The sequence below is a fragment of the Kogia breviceps genome, chromosome 14 (assembly GCF_026419965.1).
Source record: "Kogia breviceps isolate mKogBre1 chromosome 14, mKogBre1 haplotype 1, whole genome shotgun sequence".
Lineage (NCBI taxonomy): Eukaryota > Metazoa > Chordata > Mammalia > Artiodactyla > Physeteridae > Kogia > Kogia breviceps.
The window spans coordinates 87164681-87188204 of record NC_081323.1 but is presented as its reverse complement, the minus strand read 5'-3'; the positions used below and the strand labels follow the sequence as shown (position 1 = coordinate 87188204).

The 23524-nt window shown below is 45.0% G+C and overlaps 1 protein-coding gene across 3 annotated transcripts in view; it reads right to left on the bottom strand.

The window, feature by feature from the left end:
- RNF216 (ring finger protein 216) overlaps positions 1-23524 on the bottom strand; it is a 174340-nt gene that overhangs the window by 11804 nt on the left and 139012 nt on the right. For all 3 annotated transcript variants that reach the window (XM_059037336.2, XM_059037334.2, XM_059037335.2), the window contains exons 14-15: positions 17702-17799; positions 5472-5694 (exon numbers count right to left, since the gene is read on the bottom strand). In XM_059037336.2, the coding sequence (XP_058893319.1) occupies positions 5472-5694; positions 17702-17799 (321 nt within the window). The remainder of the gene's footprint in view (positions 1-5471; positions 5695-17701; positions 17800-23524) is intronic.

Here is a 23524-nt window from a genome sequence, read left to right as displayed (position 1 = left end):
CTCCCTCACGGACAAATGAGAGATTCTTCCTGGCCTTGCCGGTTAATTAAGCCAGAGAAAAGGCTGGATGACAGGGCATGCTTTGTTTCCCTGAACTTCTGAATGGCTTTGTGTTCCCAGAAGCCCCAACAGATGCTGGGTTGGAATTCAATCGGTCTCCTGGTGAGAATCAAGGAAACGGGGCTGATCCCGGTTTTGATGGGAACAGGACAAATGGAACAAAATCTCTGGCTGTGGCTACCAGAGGAAATCGGAGGGATTTGTATTTGCCTGACCTTCCTTTCGAACTTTATTTTGAGCAAATACAGAACCTTTCTCAGGGTAGAAGACGACAATTCAACATGAAAATGAGAGGCAGTCGCATGCTATGGCACCCAAACAAGGTAACAGAACACGAGAAACGTTTATAATCAATTGCATGTGTGGGAAGAAAAGGGAGGTGGCAGGAGAGGAACAAGAGGGAGCAGAAAGGAAACCAGGGCTGCGAAGGAACCAGACTGCCTGCCGCACTGCCTGCCGCACACCCGGCCACACGTGGTAACTCCCACGCTGCTCTCTGCTTCTAGAGAGGGAAGCAGCCTGAGGAACGCTTCTTGGGAGCCGCTGAAGAAACGGACTCGATTTCTTCACCAAGTTCCCGGAGACGCTCAGGCCCCAGTTTGCTTGCTGGATGGCAGTGAGGAACCGAGTCAGTGGAACTGCCAGGGTCTGGGAAGTTTTGTCACAAAAATGCAGTGTGGGTTACCTTGGAGAGCACTTCCCCCTGTGGGCCACACCTCCCTCCACTCAACCAGCAACAGAAGGATGACTGTTTATTCCAAAGTCGCTCCTTTCAATTATTTCCTCAGTGGTAGGAGGGCAGGCTTGCTAAGGGTCTTACTGGGTCACAGAGCTGTGGAATAAGAGCAATTCCTGGGTCCCTCAGCCCAGTTTTCCACCCGGGAGGAGACTGTTCCTGACATGCAGATACCAGGTTTTCACAAAGGACTCAGTGCTTTACAAAACTGTGGGGAGTTCTGAGGATTAGGATTAGGCCACCAGCCTGGTCTGCTGTGGGTTTCAACAGGGGCCAGCCTGTTACCCTGACACCTTTTCTTATCAGGCATATTGGAGGTGTTCTATATGAGGGATAAAGATCGTTGGCTAACAAGACTTTTTTTTTTTGCGGTATGCGGGCCTCTCACTGCTGTGGCCTCTCCCGCTGCGGGGCACAGGCTCCGGACGCGCAGGCTCAGCGGCCATGGCTCACGGGCCCAGCCGCTCCGCGGCACGTGGGATCCTCCCGGACCGGGGCACGAACCCGTGTCCCCTGCATCGGCAGGCGGACCCCAACCACTGTGCCACCAGGGATGCCCTAACAAGACTTTTATCTTTGACTTATAAAGTTCTAGCTAGAACAGTGTTTTAGATTTGGATTAATGGTCAATCTTTAAAAATTGGGAGATTTCACATTAAAATACAGATTTCCAACCTCTCTGGAAAATCTGAAGCCATGGTAACTCTGAGCACAGTCCCATTTGGTAACAAACTATGGGGGCTTAGGCCGTCACTCGTGTACTCAGGGCCTGCAACAGCTCCCAGCACACTCAGTGAGACCCACGTCCTGCTTCTGTGCCCACCTCTCTCACCTTCCTCCCCTCGTTCACCACCTGCAAGCCACACCAGCCTTCTTTCTGTTCCACCAATAGGTCGAATCTGTTTTATTTCTTTGGCCTGCCTTGTTCCTCCTCTGCATGCAGGTTTCACTGTAAATGCTGCCTCTCAGAGAGGCCTGCTGAGATGACTCCCTCCTCCGGCTCCTGTCATTCTCCACTGCATCATTCTTACTGTTCCTATACGGTACCAACCACATGAAGGATCTCTATTTTAAACTTAATAGACTGTAAACTCCAAGAAAACTAGTCCTGGCAACAATGAATAGTTACAAACGAAAGAATGGATGAATCTATCATTTCTCCAGGGATTTGAATGAAATTTTTGTCACACATTAAATTCTTATGGGACTGTTCCTGGTCTCTACCTTGTCCCCTTGATCTATCTGTCTATTCTTGCATTAGTCTATGTGATTTTGATTTGTGCAGCTTCACAGTAAAAATTAGTCTCACTTTCAAAATTACAGGTGATTATTTTTTTTGGCGGTATGCAGGCCTCTCACTGTTGTGGCCTCTCCCGTTGCGGAGCACAGGCTCTGGACGAGCAGGCTCAGCAGCCATGGCTCACGGGCCCAGCCGCTCCACGGCATGTGGGATCCTCCTGGACCGGGGCACGAACCCGTTCCCCACATCGGCAGGTGGACTCTCAACCACTGCGTCACCAGGGAAGTCCAAAATTACAGGTAATTTTTCAAGAAAAAAATATAAATTTGACTTAATTTAAACGGGAATTGCAGTAAACTAAACTTGTAGATCACTTTGGACATAAGTAATCTCTCTGTAATACCAAGTCTCCCCTTTGAGGGACAAGGTGCATCTCCACTATCCAGGTCATCCTCACTTGCCCCAGTGAAAGCTGACTCGTCAATGGCTACCCCCAGGCCTCCGCAGGCTATGGTGCAGCTTCCTTGCTAGCTCCAAGTTGGCAGGGTATCTATGCACTGTTATGCTGAGTCGTTTTTTGGTAGAACAAGTCTTCTCACATACTACATTGCCATCCTTACAGAGCAACTTACAACTGACTAATAGTAATACTATCATGGGCTTCCCTGGTGGCGCAGTGGTTGAGAGTCCGCCTGCTGATGCAGGGGACACGGGTTCGTGCCCCGGTCCGGGAAGATCCCACGCTCCGCGGAGAGGCTGGGCTTGTGAGCCATGGCCGCTGAGCCTGCGTGTCCAGAGCCTGTGCTCCCCAACGGGAGAGGATGCAACAGTGACAGGCCCGCCTACCGCCAAAAAAAAAAAAAAGTAATACTATCAAACTTAAAAATTATTGGGACTTCCCTGGTGGCGCATTGGTTAAGGATGTCTGCCAATGCAGGGGACATGGATTTGGGCCCTGGTCCGGAAGATCCCACATGCCACGGAGCAACTAAGCCCGTGTGCCACAACTACTGAGCCTGTGCTCTAAGAGCCTGCAACCCACAACTAGTGAGCCCGCGTGCCAAGAGCCCGTGCTCCGCAACAAGAGAAGCCACTGCAATGAGAAGCCTGTGTACCACAAAGAAGAGTAGCCCCTGATTGCTGCATCTAGAGATAGCTTGCACGCAGCAACGAAGACCCAACACAGCCAATAAATAAATAAATGAAATTTATAGTTATTATACACATGAAAAAAAGAACAAAGCATATTTCTCCACATGTTCAAGTCTCTTCATGTCCTTCAATATGGTTTTATAGTTTTCTTCATACTTCTTGTTAAAGTTCATTTCCTGGGTATTTCACGATTTATACAGCTACTGTGAACGGCATTCTGTATATTTATTTTGTATCTAGCCATCTTTCACTGCTTCTGATGCCTTTTCAGTTGATTATTTTGTCGTTTCTCAGGTTTAAAACAGTAGGTTTGCCTTTTTTTAAATCTTTTTTTTGGGGGGGCTGTGCTGGGTTTTCATTGCTGTGCATGGGCTTTCTCTAGCTGTGGTGAGTGGGGGCGACTCTTCGTTGCAGTGTGCAGGCTTCTCATTGCGGTGGCTTTTCTTGTTGTGGAGCATGGGCTCTAGGCGTGTGGGCTTCAGCAGTTGCAGCGTGTGGGCTCAGCAGCTGCTGCATATGGGCTTAGCTGCTCCATGGCATGTGGGATCTTCCCAGACCAGGGATAGAACCTGTATCTCCTGCACTGGCAGGCAGATTCTTAACCACTGCACCACCAGGGAAGTTCTCTTTTCTTTACATATAAAAGTGCATAGACCTTTTATTGGACACACAGTGGGTGTCCAATAAGCATTAGTGATTATTTTCTCCAATATCTATATTTTTCATCTTATTCTCTCAGCTAACTGCATTGACTAGCACAAACAATGGTGAGAGTCTTATATATGATTTTTGGGCAATGCTTCTATGTATTTCACTATTAAATACATGCTAATGACTGTTTTGAAATATGGGGCTTATAAAACATATTAAGCATCCTTCTAATACTACTGTTAAAGCTGAAATCAAGAATGGATACAGTCATCCCTAGATAGCCACAGGGGATTGGTTCCAGGACCCCCACGGACACCAAAACCAGTGTTGCTCAAGTCCCTTATATAAAATGGTGTAGTATTTGCATATAACCTATGCACATCCTCCCATATACTTTAAATAATCTGTAGATTACTTATAATACCTAATACAATATAAATGCTATATAAATAGTTGCTGGTGTGTGGCAAATTCAAGTTTTGCTTTTTGGAACTTTCTGGAAATTTTTTTCCCTGAATATTTTCAATACATGGTTGGTTGAATCCACAGATGTAGAACCTGCAGATACAGAAGGTTGACTGTATTCGTCTTTTAAAAAAATTTTATTGTTTTGTATTTATTTTTTTTTCACACATACTGTATTTTATTTTATTTTTTTTGCAGTACGCGGCCTCTCACTGTTGTGGCCTCTCCCATTGTGGAGCACAGGCTCCAGACGCGCAGGCTCAGTGGCCATGGCTCACGGGCCCAGCCGCTCCGCGGCACGTGGGATCTTCCCAGACCGGGGCACGAACCCATGTCCCCAGCATCGGCAGGCGGACTCTCAACCACTGTGCCACCAGGGAAGCCCACACACACTGTATTTTATTTTTATAAGAGGTAAGTAAACTGACACCAAGCATTGTAAATGGATGGCCACAACGAAAGCAACAGTGATTGCAATTACCAAACACAAAACACACTCATACTATGTCATAATATTGACATTCAGTCCAGTAATCCTCCACTGTAACAGCTCCTTTACTTTGCAGTGAAAATTGATTTGTATATTTTTTGCTTCTGAGTCCTTGTGGGATTTTTTTTTTTATTCCAACAGAAAGTCACAAAAATTATAATCATCCTCATCAGTGTATTTGTCTTTATCATCTAAAGATATAATATGGTAAATTATATTAACAGAGTTCGTAATACTGAACCATCCTTGCACATCTGGAACAATCTCGCTTAATCATGGTTTCTATTTGCTGATATTTTATTTAGAGAATTTTAAACCTATATTCATAAGTGAGATAAATCTGTAGATTTCTTTTTCAGGGTTACCACTGAGAGGTTTTGGTATTAGCATTATGCTGGCTTTATACAAATATATGTAATATATTCCTTATTTTTCTATCCTCGGAAGTATTTCAAATGGCATAGAAAAATTTTATTCCCTAAAGAATTTGCTCATAAACTGTTGCGGAACACCGCTTTCTGAGGAGTAGCTTTTTAGCTACTTTCTCAATGTTTGTGTGTAGTTACCTATGCAGTTCCCTATCTTTTCAGGATTCAAAATGTGTTATGTATGTATAAAATCTCTTTTTGTCATATTACGTTACAGATAAAGCAACGTGTAGCCACGCATTCACTTACAGTGGGGTCGGTCCAGAGGGAGCATCTTGAACACTCCTGGCAAGGGGCTCCTGGGGAGCGAGGATGCTGGCAGAAGTGGTCATATCCATTGATAGATACTCGACAGAGGTAGCACATTTGGGCACCGCAGCGGCAAGACATGCGGTTGCAGCCTTCTGATTTGATGAGGCCGGTCCCACACTTATGGCATTTCCTAATGCGGGCTGCAGTCATCTTTTCTTCACTAAAAAAAGAAAACAGGATTGGAGATAGCATGGCAGATGAAAAAGAAAGAAAAATATTATGGCCCTTAAAGTCTTTCTTTCCACAGATAATGATTGCTTGGCTCTTTTGGTGACATTCGAAGGGTGAAAAGAGCCTGTTTTGGGCTTCCCTGGTGGTGCAGTGGTTGGGAATCCGCCTGCCAATGCAGGGGACATGAGTTTGAGCCCTGGTCTGGGAAGATCCCACATGCTGCGGAGCAGCTAGGCCCGTGAGCAACAACAACTGAGCCTGTACTCTACAGCCCGCGAGCCACAACTACTGAGCCTGCATGCTGCAACTACTGAAGCTCGTGCGCCTGCAGCCCATGCTCCGTAATGAGAAAGCCCACTGCGGTGAGAGGCTCACGCACTGCAATGAAGGGTGGCCCCCAAACACCGCAACTCGAGAGAGCCCTCGCGCAGCAACGAAGACCCAACTCAGTCAAACAAAGGAGCCTATGTTTTGGAGTCTCAGAACTGGCTTCAGTTTTTCAGTTGTATGACCTTGGGTAAATTATTTAACTGCCTTGAGACTCAGTTTCCTCATTTTTAAATTGGGAGAACCCAACTTTCTCATAGAGTTTTAAAAAATTAATTAATTAATTAATTTTAACATCTCATAGTGTTTTGAGGATTACAGATAAGATACAGAGCACCCCAGGGCAAGTGCCTGGCACCTAGCATTTAGAAAATAATTATTCTATTTGTTATAGGAGTCCCTATAGGCTTAAAATGGAGAGAAAAAACTCAGTGTCTTCCTAAACCATGTTTTTTATATACACAAAGCTGGATAATGGGAGAGCCAGTAAACCTTAGTTACATACACACCTTAGATTTTTAAATACATACTTGACATAGGGCTGGGGTAAACACAGCTGGGGGCAATCTAATAGCCACCTTATGACTTCTTCCTGTTGGCAGAGCTCACTCCTATGACAAACCGGCATGCTGGAATACTACCTTCCCAGACTCCCTTGCAGCTAGAGGATGAGCACACATATGACTCAATCCTGGCCAATGGGAAGCTTGTAGGGAGGCAACTTGTTTCCAGAAGCACGTTTACTGATATCTAGAGTCAAAAGGACGGGTCTTCGCTTGTTTTCAAGAGCTGGCACTGCTGAATTAGTTACTTCTAATGGTGCTGTTCATAACTCTGAAATAACACTTGCCACCTTTGCCTATAATTGCTTATGTGTGTCTTCCTCTGCTGTGTTGAGTTCCTTAAAGTATAAGGCAGAGGCTATGATGCTTGTACCCAGCTGGCATGAAGAAGTATCATCTTGATGGGAAAGAGTCAAAAGGTATTCCTGCTGAGACCAAGAAGAGCATGAATGACCCCAAGCATGGACAGCCTTGAAGAACTCATCCCAGGGCTCGAGAACTTCTCTCCTCTCCGAGTACAAACACAGTGTGTAACCAGGTAATTGCTTCAATGTAAATAATGTAATAGTGTGGGGATGAGTTCTGATCTGCACTCTCCCTCCTAAAGCTGAGAGAATGCAGCCTTCTTCCTTCCACTGCTCCCAGTTTTTCTGCTAATAAGTAAGCGTAGCCAGATGACAGTGTGGTCAGGAAAGTTTTTTTTTCGTTTTTAAATATACATTTAGGACTTCCCTGGTGGCACAGTGGTTAAGAATCTGCCTGCCAACGCAGGGGACAAGGGTTCAAGCCCTGGTCTGGGAAGATCCCACATGCCGCGGAGCAACTAAGCCCGTGCGCCACAACTACTGAGCCTGTGCTCTAGAGCCCACGAGCCACAACTACTGAGCCTGTGAGCTACAACTACTGAAGCCCGTGCGCCTAGAGCCCATGCTCTGCAACTAGAGAAGCCACCACAATGAGAAGCCCGCACACCGCAATGAAGAGCAACCCCTGCTTGCCACAACTAGAGAAAGCCTGCCCACAGCAATGAAAAACCAACACAGCCAAAATAAATAAATAACGAAATAAGATATTTTAAAAATTATATACATAAAAAATACATTTATTTATTTATTTTTGGCTGTGTTGGGTCTTTGTTGCTGCGCATGGGCTTTCTCCAGTTGCAGTGTGTGGGCTTCTCGTTGCGGTCGCTTCTCTTGCTATGGAGCATGGGCTCTAGGTGTGCAGGCTTCAGTAGTTGTGGCATGTGGGCTCAGTAGTTGTGGCTCATGGGCTCTAGAGCACACGCTTAGTAGTTGTGGCGCACAGGCTTAGCTGCTCCATGGCATGTGGGATCTTCCTGAACCAGGGCTCGAACCCGTATCCCCTGCATTGGCAGGCAGATTCTTAACCACTGCGACACCAGGGGAAGTCCAGGCAAGTGGTTTTAATTATTGATATTTAGAAGACTGTTGTAGAATGCTCCTCAGAAGCCAGATCATGTGTTTAAAAACAGAAAAATACATTAGGAAATTGGCTGCTTTTCATTTCATTTAGGTCTAAGTTCTGAATGGCCCAAAATGAAGGCAGGCAGAACTTTGGCTTGAAAAGAATTTAAACCCAGTTCAAGTTAAAGAAGAACAAATGAGTTCTAAGTTTTGCTGAACAGGAAACAAGGTCAAGGAGACAAAGTTTTAAAAAAGTAAATTTATTATTGTCGACACTGTACACATGTTCATGATTTCAGTTAGCTTAGCAACTGTGAAGACAGTTCTCAATGTTCCATGTTAAGACTCACAAGGTTCTGGGACTTCCCTGGTGGTCCAGTGGGTAAGACTCCATGCTCCCAATGCAGGGAGCCCAGGTTCAATCCCTGGTCGGGGAACTACTGGTCAGGGAACTAGATTCCCCCATGCATGCCACAACTACGAGTTCGCATGCTACAACTAAGAGTCCTCATGCTGCAACTAAGAAGCCCACATGTCACAACTAAAGATCCTGCATGCCGCAACTAAACATGCCACAATGAAGATCCCATGTGCCACAACTGAGATCTGGCGCAGCCAAAATAAATAAATATTCAAAATTATTATTATTTTAAAATAAAGTTCTTGTCTTTTATTTTTTATTTTATTTATTTATCCCCGCCCCCCTTTTTCCAGCTGCACCGGGTCTTAGTTGAGGCATGTGGGTTCTTTCATTACGGTGCGTGGTCTCTTCATTGCAGTGCTCAGGCTCATCTCTAGTTGTGGCGTGCAGGTTTTCTCTCTCTAGTTGTGGCGTGTGGGTGCCAGGGTGTGTGGGCTCCAGAGCACGTGGGCTCTGCAGTTTATGACACGCGGTCTCTCTCATTGAGGCGTGTGAGCTCAATAGTTGTGGTGTGTGGGCTTAGCTGCCCTGCAGCATGTGGGATCTTAGTTCCCCGACCAGGGATTGAACTCGTGTCCCCTGCATTGGAAGGCTGATTCTTCATCCCTGGACCACCAGGAAAGTCCCCAAAATTACTATTAAAAAAACAAACAAACAAGACTCACAAGGTTCTTTTTTTTTTTTGTGGTATGTGGGCCTCTCACTGCTGTGGCCTCTCCCGTTGCGGAGCACAGGCGCCGGACGCGCAGACTCAGCAGCCATGGCTCACGGGCCCAGCCGCTCCGCGGCATGTGGGATCCTCCCGGACCGGGGCACGAACCCGTGTCCCCTGCATCGGCAGGCGGACTCTCAACCACTGCGCCACCAGGGAAGCCCACTTACAAAGTTCTGATGAAAAAGTTTCCAATCTGAAAAGCTGTGACCAAAACACAACTGCAATTTTCTATGGTACAAACTTTCTGCATACACACACCCTGGAGACTGAGGTGTGGCTTTAAGCCATTGCACTCTGCCTGGGGCTGGCTCACGTCTTCCCTGGGCAGCTGCGTAGGCTGTCGTGTGGGAGAGGAGTGGCTATAGAGAACCAAGGTTATATAGTCCTTGCCAGGAAGAGGGTGCATTTGCTTGCTCTGTTCCACCAAGCTGTCACTTGTCAATGTGAAATAATACTGGGTGTGGTGGGGGAGAAAAGGCACTTCTAAATGGATGGAGGAATATGAAAAACACATACAACTCAGCATGGTTATAATGTTCAAACAGCTACTCAACACTGCAAGGATATCTATTCAAGTCCTTTGTTTTTTGCAAGAGAACAGAACTAGATAGGGCCACAATGGCCCTGTACCATAAAAGGACTGCTATTATGGGATGTGGTGACCACCTACCCAGTAATGTGAAAGTGCAAAATGGGACTGGGGAGAAATCATAGTCAATTTTTTTGGGAGGAGGGTGGTTTGGCAAGTAGATTCTAAACTAGGCAGGAAGCAAACAGCCCTACAGGATGCGATTGTTCGCAGGAAAGGAAGAGAAGCCTGGGCTGCAGCTGTGTGGACTGACCTTGTGTTCAAACAGGAAGGCTCACTGCCCTCCTCTACGTAACCAACCAAGATCCTACGATTCCACGATTATTTGTTCTCACCACTATTTAATTATGTTGGAAACTCCTTTTGGGAGCTGTCCTTATTTCTTGTAGCATACACTATTCAAAATCTTAAATGGCTCTCCTCTGTGAGCATGTGTATGCATTTTTTTGGTGATAATGTGCACATAAAATTTACCATTCTCTCTATTTTAAAGTGTACAATTTGGGGACATTTGGTATATTCCCAATGTCGTGCATCCATCACCATTACCTGGGTCCAGAACATCTTCATCATCCCCAAAGGAAACTCCGTACCTATTAAGCACTCACCCTCCCCAATCCCATTTCCCCTGCAACTGCTCATCTGCCTTCTGTCTCTAATGGTTTTGTCTATTCTGTACATAGGCAAATATCCATATGACTATGAATACTTTATATAAATGGAATCATACAAGATGTGGCCTTTGGAAACTGGTTTCTTTCACTTAGCATGTTTTGAAGGCTCATCCACAGTGTAGCCAAATATCTTCATTCCCTTTCCACGGGTGAGTAATATTCCACTTTATGGATATACCACACTCTGTTTACCACTTATCAGTTGGTGGACATTTGGGTTGTTTCCTCCGTTTGGCTATTACAAACAGTGCTTCTAACGAACATTCTTGTACAAGTTTTGCTGGAATACCTGCCCCATCTTATACCACTTATTATGCTGTATCTTATGATTTAGCAATAAACTGCTTATGATTCCCTGTGTGTACCCTATTGTTTCTTACTACTGACAGCTGGCAACTGTGGATTCCTTGGCTCTCTGGTCCATGGCTTTAGAGCTATATGGTGGGGAGAAGAAGTGGAAGCCCCTGAAGCACCCTCTGCCTACAAAAGTGATACCAGATTCCTGTGAGCATCTTTGAGAATGGCACCACCATCAAAGACTTCAAAGATGCAGGGGTGCTGATTCTCAATAAATCTTTTACTTCTCTGTCTGGACTGCACAGAGGAATGGGTCTTGGAGAACACTGCAGTACTATAAGCCTAATCAGGTGCTGACTCTAATTGCAGCTGCTGTTCCAGATGTCATTTCTTACCAGAGCAAATAAACATAACCTCTGGCAACTGGTATGCAGCCAATGATCTGGAAAACGCTTTTATTTTCTGACCAATAAGCCAAGAACACCAGAAGCAGTTGGCAAGGACCTTGATCATCTGTCAACCAACAGACAATCCACTGGACCACTATTCTAATGACATGCAAATAGAACCCAGTGAATAGGAAGTAGCAGGTACTTTATGATACATTAATATGGTGTATGTATGCCAGAAGGTAGGAGATAGATCTCTTGAAAATATAGAGATCTCTAATCTCTATGAATCTCTGGTGGTCTGGAGGTCACGTGTGTACATATCGGGATATTCCTTCCAAAGCCACGCACACATTGCTGTTATCTTGTATCCCCTACCACGAAGAAAGAAGTCAGACATTTGGGAGGCCTTTCTGGATTTTGGAATTAACATATATCACATCTGGATACATGGTTCTGATCCATTTACTACTGATGCAAATGGCCAGGTTTAAGTAGGGCCTAAACTAAGAGAAGCCTTCCAGCTGCTATTGGACCCAGTGGTGTTCCAAGTGTCTACAGCAGACCAACATGCTGAACAGAGCTGGTAGCAGGAACTGACAGGAGAGTCAGAAAGGGGCCTGTGCTTCAAAAAGTAACCAACTCTGGGAATCCCCTGGTAGTCCAAAGGTTAGGACGTGGCACTTTCACTGTGGGGGCCCGGGTTCGATCCCTGGTTGGGGAACTAAGATCCTGAAATCTGTACAGTGTGGCCAAAAAAAAAAAAAAGTAACCAAGTCTTCTCCTTCTGAGAAACATCTCTGGGTCTGTGACCGAGTCTTGGAGTAGTCTAAATGCCTGATCAAGAACCAGTTTATAGGGCTTCCCTGGTGGCACAGTGGTTGAGAATCCACCTGCCAATGCAGGGGACGCGGGTTCGTGCTCCGGTCCGGGAAGATCCCACATGCCGCAGAGCGGCTGGGCCTGTGAGCCATGGCCGCTGAGCCTGCGCGTCCGGAGCCTGTGCTCCACAGCGGGAGAGGCCACAACAGTGAGAGGCCCGCGTACCACAAAAAAAAAAAAAAAAAAAAAAAAAAAAAAAAAAAAAAAAAAAAAAAAGAACCAGTTTATAGAGCTGGGAAATACTCCATCACCAAACTGTAAAGTAGAGTACATATGACCAGGCCTGAGCAGGCCTTGAATGCAAGAAGTTGTCTGTTTATGTGCTTTGTCACATTTATACATCAGGGCTTCCTGCTTAAAAAAGAAAACAACAACAACAAAGAGCTAATACTTACTATAGGCTTATCATGTGGCAAGAACCATTCTGGGTATTTTAATCTTCCTAACAACCCTACAAGTAGATATGATTATGCTCTATACCTTACAGATAAGGAAATTTCGGCACAGATTAAAAAATTTGCCTAAGGTTCTTAACTACAGCTATCCAAGGTGAGCACTCAATAAATCTGTACTGACTTCATGAATCAGACATCCTTCTTCGAGGCAAAACAAAGGCTCAAACAGCAACAACAGAAATCATCCGTTCCTCCCAACTCAAACTAGATATGACATGTCTACAATAACAAGAACAGATTTTGGGGGAGCTGGCTTGTAAACTGGCTGAAAGACAATTCCAGATGAGAAGGTTAAAGTGTTTTAGGCAATAGCACAACTGCTAGAATCCTGCCAGACAAGATGATGACTTTGAAAAAAGAACATTTTTTGACACGTTCATCACTCAAGGCCATGCCACTGGCCAGGGTGGTGGTCACTCTAAAATATAACGGCTGGTTGACAGGGGTAAGTCTGGATGTGAGGAAGCAATACCAGATTTTTCTAGTTGGCGTGGTATTTGTGATTGCTATGTATGTGGCTGTATTAGTTTTCTTTTGTTTACTGTAAGCTTAATCACATCTGCAAAGCCCTATGCCATATGAGATTAAAAACAAAACAAAACAAACCACAGATTCTGGGGATTAGGGCATGGATTATCTTTGGAGGCCATTTTCTCTTCTCTAACATAGTCTGCCCTCTGGCTTCCAAAGATTGATATCCATCCCACATGCAAACTACAGTCACCTCATCCCAAGGACCCCAAAGATCTCATCCAGTATAACATCAACTCAAATTTCATCATCTAAATTATGTATAGATGAGACTCTGGGTATGAACCACTATGGGACACACTTCCTCTCCATTTGTGGGCCTGGGCAACTAAAGAAACAAATTATCTGCTCCTAAAATACAATGATGGAACAGGCCTAGGACAGCATTTACAGATATTCTGGTTCAAAGGGGGAGAAAATGGACGGAAAAAAGGAGTCACCATTCCTAATAAATTTAGAAACCCAGCTGGGCAAACCCCCTTATATTTCAGCTCTGAGAACAATCCTCTGTGGCTCACAGCTCTGCTCATGGCTTGAAGAGGAATAATCCTTCCTTCTTCAAGAAAGGTAGCATATGTTTGCAGCTGAGTAGTTTTTAATCAGCCTGTCTGCCGCTTATAGAATTTTGGGGGCCTGACAGGACTTCCTTCATTTTGTACTGTCTCTTTCATTCCAACCTGGCAGTATTTCTACTGATATAAAATTCTCAAGAACCATGTGGGTCTCCCATGTATGTCACAGGGATTCATCTCCATTAAGACGTGGACATGAAGCTCAGGGGCTTCCCTGGTGGCACAGTGGTTAAGAATCCGCCTGCCAATGCAGGGGACACAGGTTCGATCCCTGGTCCGGGAAGATCCCACATGCTGTGGCGCAACTAAGCCCATGCGCCACAACTACTGAGCCTGCGCTCTACAGCCCACAAACCACAACTACTAAGGCCTGTGAGTCTAGAGCCCATGCTCTACAACAAGAGAAGCCAACGCAGTAAGAAGCCTGTGCACTTCAACGAAGAGTACCCCTGTTCTCTGCAACTAGAGAAAGCCTGTGCACAGCAACAAAGACCCAACACAGCCAATAATAAATAAATTTATTTTAAAAAAAAAGACATGAAGCTCATTCACAGATATTTCCTTGATAATCCCATCTCTACTTTTGGCTTCTGCTTAAATGGCTGAGGGATAATGCCGGAGTTTCCTAGAGGCTCCCTGGTTACACTGAGGGGATCTGTGAGTCACTCTCTCAGGCTCTTCAAAGAGCCTTTGTGTAACTGAACACTGACATTCTTAATGCAGCCTTGGTTTTTTTCTCTAGAGCATGCTTTTCCTGACAGTCAATCTCTTAATTTTAGGGTCTTTTATCATCTGGAGAGTATGAGATTTTCAGAAACAACCAAGCCTGTTCCTTAAAAAAAAAAAAAAAAAAAAAAAACTGTTTATTTATTTATTTATTATTTTTGGCTGCGTTGGGTCTTCGTTGCTGTGCGCAGGCTTTCTCTAGTCGCGGCGAGCAGGGGATACTTTTCGTTGCAATGCGCGGGCTTCCCATTGCGGTTGCTTCTCTTGTTGCAGAGCACGGGCTCCAGGCGTGGGGGCTTCAGTAGCTGTGGCATGCGGGCTCAGCAGTTGTGGTGCACAGGCTTAGTTGTGCTACAGCATGTGGGATCTTCCTGGACCAGGGCTCGAACCCATGCCCCCTGCACTGGCAGGTGGATTCCTGACCACTGCGCCACCAGGAATGTCCCGCCTGTTCCTTTTTGTTAACAGCTCTCCTCTTAGTCTACCTCTTTCCACTTACATTTTCTACTCTTCAATACTGTGCTTGGGGGACTTCCCTGGTGGTCCAGTGGGTAAGACTCCACGCTCCCAATGCAGGGGGCCTGGGTTCAACGCCTTGTTGGGGAACTAGATCCCGCATGCATGCCTCAACTAAGAGTCCACATGCCACAAATAAAGATCCTGCGTGCCAAAACTAAGACCCAGCATAGCCAAAAAACAAAAAACAAAAAACTGTGCTTGGAAACTTCAGTTAAATGTCATTTCACCATTTACAAGTTCTACTTTCTTCATAACTGCTGGACACAAGTCAGCTAAGCTTTCTGCCATTATATAACAAGGATTCCCTTTCCTCCAGTTTTCAATAACGTGTTCTCCATTTCCTTCTGAGTCCTCACCAGCACTGCCTTTCGTGTCCATACTTCTACTAACAGTCTGCTCACGATGATGTAAGTGTTCTCTAAGGTAATTTAGGCTTTGCCCATAATGGTCCTCACTTACTTCTGAGACCTCAATGCTGGTTTCTAATGTCTGATTTCTACTAATGGTCTGTTCAAGGCAATCTATGTATTTTTCTATCATGCTTCTCAGAATTCTTCCAGTTTCTACCCATTGCCCAATTCCAAACCCATTTCTACATTTGAAGGTTACCTGTTACAGCAGCATTCCACTTCTGGTTCCAAAATTTATTTTCTATTGCTGCTGTAACAAATTACCACAAACTTATTAGCTAAATGTAACACAAACTTACTATTCTACAGTTTTGTAGGTCAGAAGTCCAGCATGGATCTCATCAGACTAAAATCAAGGTGCTGGTGGGCTGTGTTACCTACTGGAGTTCTAGGAGACAATCTGTTTGCTGCTCATCTGGAATGTCAGAGCGTTCAGTTCTTTGAGGTTGTAGGACCTGAAGTCCCCATTTTCTTGGCAGTTATAAACAGAAGGTTACTCTCTGCTTCTGGAAGCTCTCACAGTCCTTGGCTCATGGCCTTCTTCTTCTATCTTCAGAAGCCAGCAACAGGAGGTGAAATTCTTCTTGTGTCTCTGACTCTTTGTCCATCATTCCATCTTTGTCTGACCAGAGAAAAGCTCACTCTGCTTTTAAGGAGTCATGTGATTAGACTGGATTTACCTGGATAATTCAGGATAATCTTCCCTATTTCAAGTTCCATCACCTGAATCACATTTGGAAAGTCCCTACTACCATGTAAGGAAATATATCCAAAGGTTTACAGGTTCCAGAGATTAGGACATGGAACATCTTTGGGGAACATTATTCTGCCTAAACCTGTGGCAAAGAGCGAAGTCAAGGAGCCATTTGCCTAGGTTCAAATTCCTGCTATGCCAATTACTACCTGTGTGACATGTTTACTTGGGCTCTCTGTGCGTCAGTTGTGTCATCTGTAAAATGAGGATAATAGTACCTATCTGTGGTAGAGACTTGGAGACTGTTAACTGCCCTAAATAGCCATTTCCCACTTTATTTTCTTGGTCAAAAAACCCACTCCTTACCCTTCAAATTTAAGCTGGACCAAAAAACTAGCCAGCTAGAGACTATATATGGTATCTGCCTTGGAGCCAGGTTGTGGCCGTGTGACTCAGTTTAGACCAATAGGGTATGAGCAGAAATAATATATATAATTTCTGCTTCACTTAAAACTTAAAAAAGCTGCCTGCTTGGCAACTTGTCTCTGTCTCTCTCCTTTTCTATGGGCTGGAGTGCAAATGTGGCTGCAACCTAGTCACAATTATGCAGACAAGAACACCACCTTAGTGAAGCAATGAGATCAAGAAACCTAGGTCTCTGGGCTTCCCTGGTGGCACAGTGGTTAAGAATCCGCCTGCCAAATGCAGGGGACGCGGGTTTGTGCCCCGGTCCGGGAAGATCCCACATGCCGCGGAGCGGCTGGGCCCGTGAGCCATGGCTGCTGAGCCTGTGCGTCCGGAGTCTGTGCTCCGCAACGGGAGAGGCCACAACAGTGAGAGGCCCGTGTACCGCAAAATAAATAAATAAATAAATAAAAAAGAAACCTAGGTCTTTGAATGACCTCATGGGACAGATCTGCCCCACCTGCCAGGCAGGGCTGGACTATTATATGAGAGAGAAATAGACTTCTGTATTATATAAATCAATGTATTTAATATCTGTAAAGTGCCCAGACACATAAGGAGTGCTATACAGTAATGTTCTTCGTACTGACTGCATTATTTTGCATTCTGGAGGATGTAATTCTATTTAATGTCTCTGGCCACCAGTCTCCTACAGAAAACAGATAAGCAACAGTAGTGCAATGTGATTTAATTAAAATGTGTAATAAGGGACTCCCCTGGTGGCGCAGTGGATGAGAATCTGCCTGCCAATGCAGGGGACACGTGCTCAATCCCTGGCCCAGGAGGATACTACATGCCGTGAAGCAACTAAGCCCGTGTGCCACAACTACTGAGCCTGTGTTCTAGAGCCCGTGAGCCACAACTACTGAAGCCCAGAAGCCACAACTACTGAAGCCCACGCGCCTAGAGCCCGTGCTCGGTAACAGAAGCCACTGCAATGAGAAGCCTGCACACCGCAACGAAGAGTAGCCCTCGCTCACTGCAACTAGAGAAAAGCCTGCACGCAGCAATGAAGACTCAACGCAGCCAAAAATAAGTTAATTAAAATGTGTAATAACACATTTTATTTAAATAGTAAAGAGAAGAGGAACCTAAAGTTATTGAATTCATATGTGCCAGGCATTTACTATGTTACATTTGACCCGAGAAATAGTTTGAAGAGGCTGCAGAGATGAGGAAACAGAGGCTCAGGGGTTAGGTCCCTTCCTTGAGATCATTCTAGCCTGGGGTAGCTTGAGAGCTTGTTTTTCCCACAATATTCACTGCCCCCTCTGCCCCAAAGGCAGGTTAATGGGGGAGTTGCAAATCAGTCAATAAGCCCCCCGAGTCACGTTACTCACATAGATGTTCGGTACTTGATGTCATCTTTTTCAGCCAGTTCTTCACAAGTGAGACCGTTGTGCTCTTTCCAGAGTCCCTGACACTTCCTACAGGTTTCCTGGGGATAAAGGAGAGACACAAAGACAGCTCTTGGTGAGGAGACACCATATACGTTTCTGTTTAACAATCGGGAATGCGAAACAAGCTTCACTTGGCTTGAATTCTTTCAGAGGATCTCTCTCCCTTTCAGCAGGGATATTTCTAAAGACATCTCTCAATAGAAGATGTAAGAATCATTATAAGAAAGCGTGGGGAAATTTTTCTCTCCTTGGATTAAAAGAAAGCGTTGCTCCCATCACCCAAGGTTTATGAGGTTTTCTAAAATGCCAGGAGTCACCTGAAAAAACTACAGAAGATAAATTTATGTGATCTTGGTCTCTTAAAAATAAAATACTGTGAGCTGCTCCAGGCCTGGTTCGGCCCAGTGTTCCAGTGTTGGTCTGGCATAGACCACTTGTGTTGAATTGAAGTGTAAAACAGTCTAGATTAGGATCACTAGGGGTCCTTAAGGGAGACATTGCCTCAGTCATCCCTCACTCATAAACATGGAGATCATCCTCCATAGCTTAACCTCATTTATAAACATAAATTCAAAAAAATTACTACTTTTTATTCTAGGACTCTTCATAGTTTATAAAATATTTTCACATGTGCCAGAAACCATCTCACATCAATAACGGGAATTAAAAGAAACATTAATCCAATTTAATTTCCATAAATAGAAATCACAACCCTAATAAGTACAATGAAGGAAGAAATGGTGTTGTCAGCTTTGTTTGGCCTGGGGCGACAGTGAAGGCTTGAGGAAGTGGAGCCTGAGATCAGAAAGATGAGTTAAAGAAAGCAAAAGGAGAACAGCATTCCAGACAGAGGAACAGTAAGAGAAAGACTCTGGCGCATGAGACTGGCCGAGTTTGGTTCCTGTAGCTGGACTGCAGGCAGTGAAAATAGGCCTGGTGAGGCCCACTGGAGCCAGTCCATGTGAGGCTTTGTAGGATGTGATTATCAGTTTGACCTTTATCCTAAGAGCGGTAGGGAGGCATCAAAAGGTGTCAAGCATGGAAGTAACATGAGAAGGTTTGTGATTTTAAAAGATGATTCTGTGTGGAGAACAGAGTAGAGGGAGGAAAGAGTGGAAGTGTAAGACACTAGGAAGCTATTAAAGTCGTTCAGGAGAGAGACTATGGAGGCCCCGGTCAGGTAGGTGAGGACATGAAGGAAAGTTGACTGATTTAAGAGAAATTTAGGAAGTAAAACTGGCTGGCTTGGTGACGGCCTGGCTCTGGGAATGAGGAGAGGGAGGTATCATCCTGATGCCTTGGTTTCTGGTTTGTGCAACCCAAGATAACAGCGACATGGATGGAGCTTGGGAACACTGGAAAAGGCCTGGCTTGGGAGGAGGAGGGAGGGCAGGCGTTAAGATCCCGAGTTTGATCTTGGCAGTAATGACACAGGGGGACCTGTGGGACACCCAGTGGAGATGTCAGGGAGGGAGTTGGGGGTACATATTTAGCATCTGGAAGTACCTGGGGTAGAGCTCGCCAGGAGATGTGCTAGATTATATCTTCACATCAATTCTAGAAACATCTCCTACCTCTGTATTCTCCACTTGCTACTGAACCTTCTCTAATATATACTGCTAAGATGACTCTAACAGGTGCAGAGTAGTATACACAGTAAAGATGCTACCACTTCTACATCGAACAAGGGGGTGGTGGGAGAATATAGTGATATATAAAATCAACCTGAAAGGATACCCCAGAAATTGGTAGTACTGATTGCCCCGAGTGGCTGGAAAGTGGGGTGAGACTTCTTACTGTAAGGTCTTTGTATCTTTTGTATCTTGTACTACCTAATTAAAATATAAAATTTTAAAAGAGAAAGAGAAATAAAATGGACTGCTTGAGGAACTGAGAACCTGAATAACTCTCATAAAAAGGCTTCAATCAATGGCATGGGGTGGGGTGGGGTGGGGTTAGAGATGAGTTGACCAGAGATTCTCTATTAAATGCTGTTGCTTCCAAGGGATATGCTGCTCTCTGGTCCACTACCTCCATCTCTGTCAGTAAACAGAAGCTAAATCAGTACTGACTTCATTACTACACACCCAAACATAAAGCAGCGTAAAACCCAATTTTTTTTTAAAAACCCATTTTTAAAAGACCTTGTGCCTGACTCTTCTGGGAAACAGGAGGATAAACAAGAGCTGGAGAACAGATGAGCTGGTATCTATATCCTAACCTCCAAAACAATACTAACCTAGCCACCCACTAGGACTAACATCTTGGAAACAATCAGGGCATTTAGAGAGTGCTTTCCAGCATTCCTGGGGATCCAGTTATTAATTCATGGGACCTTCTTCATAAGGGAAGAACCCATTTTCTAGGTGAGGCACAGGTCCATGACAGCGAGATGACCTGGCCAAGCTGAGTCAGCTGTGAGGGGTCACCACGAAGCCACTGCTTACTTCCCATGTCACAGTGACTCTCCTGTAGGTCCATGTGTGGTTTTTCAGGCATGTACTTCTCATTGAAGGGCTGAGGGGTCCCAGAGAATAAAAATGAAATGTCTTTTGAAGAGACTAGCTAGTTAGACATTGAAACCCACAATTAAAAGAAGGCAAGCAAATAGCAGGCTGGGTGAATTTTACATTTGGACCTTTCTGTGTGTTGTTTCTTTACAGCGTACCCTCACTTCTAAACACAGGGTATAGTTCACTAAGCTGTAATTCTCTCCTCTCCAGTACAGCCAGGCTTGGTTCCTAAATGCAACAAATGCTTAAACAATATTAGGCAGAAGAAATGTTCAACGTTTCTAACATGAAGATAATCAATTCTTCAAAGTTCGGTTAATGAAAGTCCCAAGGACCATCTTGGAAGGTGGAGTACAACGTTGACAAGTAACGTCAAAACATGAAGGACGTGCATATCCTGGCTGCCAAATCTAACTGGAGAGGCTTCCCATCGCCTGTGTGCGTTTTCAGATCGGGGGCAACAGACGAATTCATCATCGGCCCAAACACAACAGAGAAGGCAGCTCCTTCCCTCGTGATGAGGAAGGCGTGCACACACGGGTTAGCTCAGCCGCTGCCGGTCCGTGTTCCTCATGACGTCAGAGAGATTTCTGGTTAAGTTTTATGTTGCCCTTTAGCACGCAAGATGCATCAAGGTGTTTTAACTATTCATTAAGGTCTTAACTTTGTACTCTAAAGAAAGTACTCGATAGCTCCTCTTCATCCATTTTCTGCTGCTTAAATAATGTCTACTGGGTAAGGCAGAAGATCAAGCTTGGTTTTAGATGACCCTGTCAGGGAGCTGACATTTCTTCAAAGAAACAGCTTCCTAAAAGACTAGCAGACAGTGTCCCAGGTCATCATCTACGCATAGCAGGGCCTCCTGCTGCTGGAAAAGAACCCGAGAGATGAGACCAAGGGTCCCAGTCGCCAGACTCTGCACTTCTTGCTCGGCATCCCTCCAGGCCTGCTCTGAAGTTGCTTGGTTCCCTGTGCACCCTGCATCTTTCCTGCCTGACTTCCAGCCTTGTCTCAGAAACGGAACACAGTAGAAACTGCTCACTTATTTCTGAATGGTTCCTCCAGTGAAACTTCTAGACTCACTCTCCAGGGGAGAGAAGTCTGCTGGCCTAAAATGTGGGGCATGGGGCTACGGCCAATTCATATGGAATCTCTGAAATCCCAGCTCTCTGCTTTGCCATCTCAGGTACTCAAAAAAATGGTGGGGCTGTAAATCCTCACAGCTCGTAAGTACAAGATGAGGCCCGGGCACCTGACCACTCACAAATGCTTAGCATGCTCTAGAAGCCACGAGGCTGTGGGCATTCAGGACACACGCGTCTTCCAGTTGTCAGGGTCACTGCTCTCCCCACCTCAAGACCCAAATGACATAGAGATGCTAGCCGAATCCAGAAAGAGTTCGGTTTTAAGACAGGAAAACAGACAATGAGATGGATGCTGGAACCCTTGGGAATCAATAAAGCTTGGCAAAGTCAAAGCTCAGGCAGAACCAGTGGGCTTTCCTTCCTTTCACTAAGGGAATTTGAGGATTTCTATTTTCTCTACGGCAAGGATCCCGAGGAAGTCAGATATATGAGCAAACCAAGTAGAGCACAGTGGAGGTAAGTATAATAGTGTAGACATGTACGTGCGTGCGCACGCACGAGCACACAAGAGACAGCAAAGGGGGTGGGGCTGAGTCAGATAAGGATTCTTTGAGGAGCTGGTGTCTTCATGGGACTGAATAAAACCAGTATCGTGGGGACTTCCCTGCTGATCCAGTGGTAAAGAATCTGCCTTACAATGCAGGAGATGCAGGTTCGATCCCTGGTCAGCAAACTGAGATCCCAGATGCCGCGGGGCAACTAAGCCCGCGCGACACAACTACTGAGCTCGTGCGCCTCAACTAGAGAGAAGCCTGCGCGCCTCAACGAAGAGCATGCACACCTCAACGAAGATCCCTCGTGCTGCAACGAAGACCCGACACAGCCAACACAAACAAACAAAAATAAAAGAACAACAGTATCATGAGTGATGAGAACATCCAGGCAACCAATAAAGTACTCCTCCCATCTGGACTGACATCTCTGAGTGAAGTGCCTTTCCCAGCTACAACAGCCATTAAAGTATATAAAATGTAGAACGAGGGAATTCTCTGGAGGTCCAGTGGTCAGGACTCTGTGCTTTCACTGCTGAGGGCGTGGGTTTAATCCCTGGTCCGGGAACTAAGTTCCCACAAGCTGCATGGCATGGACAAAAAAAAAAAGAACCAGACTCTCAATCAAACATTTCAACAATGAAACATATTCAAAGTGTTAATATTTTAATGAACACAAAACGTTTTCATATCATTAAATAAAATTGTTTTTTAAAATAATATTATTTAAAAGTATTTATTTCATCCTACCCTTAAAAATTTTCTGTATTTATGTATATTTTGCAGTGTATGTTACAACAGTAGTACAGACACATAATTTATAAATAAATAAATACATACTTTGGGGGGAATTCTGCTGTACACATTTTTTTTCCCAACACAGAGAGCAATCGCAAAGTTGTGTCATCTACTACCCTAGATATCAGAAAGTCACGGAAGGGATCCAGACATGGCAGCAACCTGCCTGGTCTTGCATTTCCAAATGCTTTGATGGACTGAAGAGGCTGAGACTAGAGGCAGGAAGACAGTTAAGCAGCAACTGAAGAGTCTAAGGGACTGGGTTGGGGAAAACATGGACTTGGATCAAGTGATGAAGGAGGAGGAGCAGATCTGAGTGAGGGTGGGAGGCAGAGGTGAGAACATAAGTTTAATTTTAAACGAGCTTATTTATTCACTCTCAATATTTGCTGAATTTTTATCATTGGTTGAGGGCTGTATGAGATGCTGGGGATACAGTATTAAGCAAGTTAGACTCAGTGTCTAACTTCTTGGAGCTTATGCTCTGCTGAAGAAAACAGATATTAGACAAACAGGATATACAGCTACAACTGTGACAGGAACATTCAGAGGAAAAGCACTCGGTGCTGTAAAAGAGCAGCGTTAAATTAGCCCAGAGATCAGGAAAGCCTTTCTGAGGATGTGATGTTGAAGCTGAGCTCTGAGGGATGAGCAGAGTTGGCCAGATGCGGGCGAAGGGCGTTCCAGGCAGAGGGGAGAGGATGTGTGAAGGCTTTGGCACAGGTGAGGGCCTGTCTCACTCAAGGAGCACAGAGGGAGTTGGTATTGGCTGGAGCCCAAGGGGGAGAGCTGAGAGTAGACAGTGGTCAATCCTGG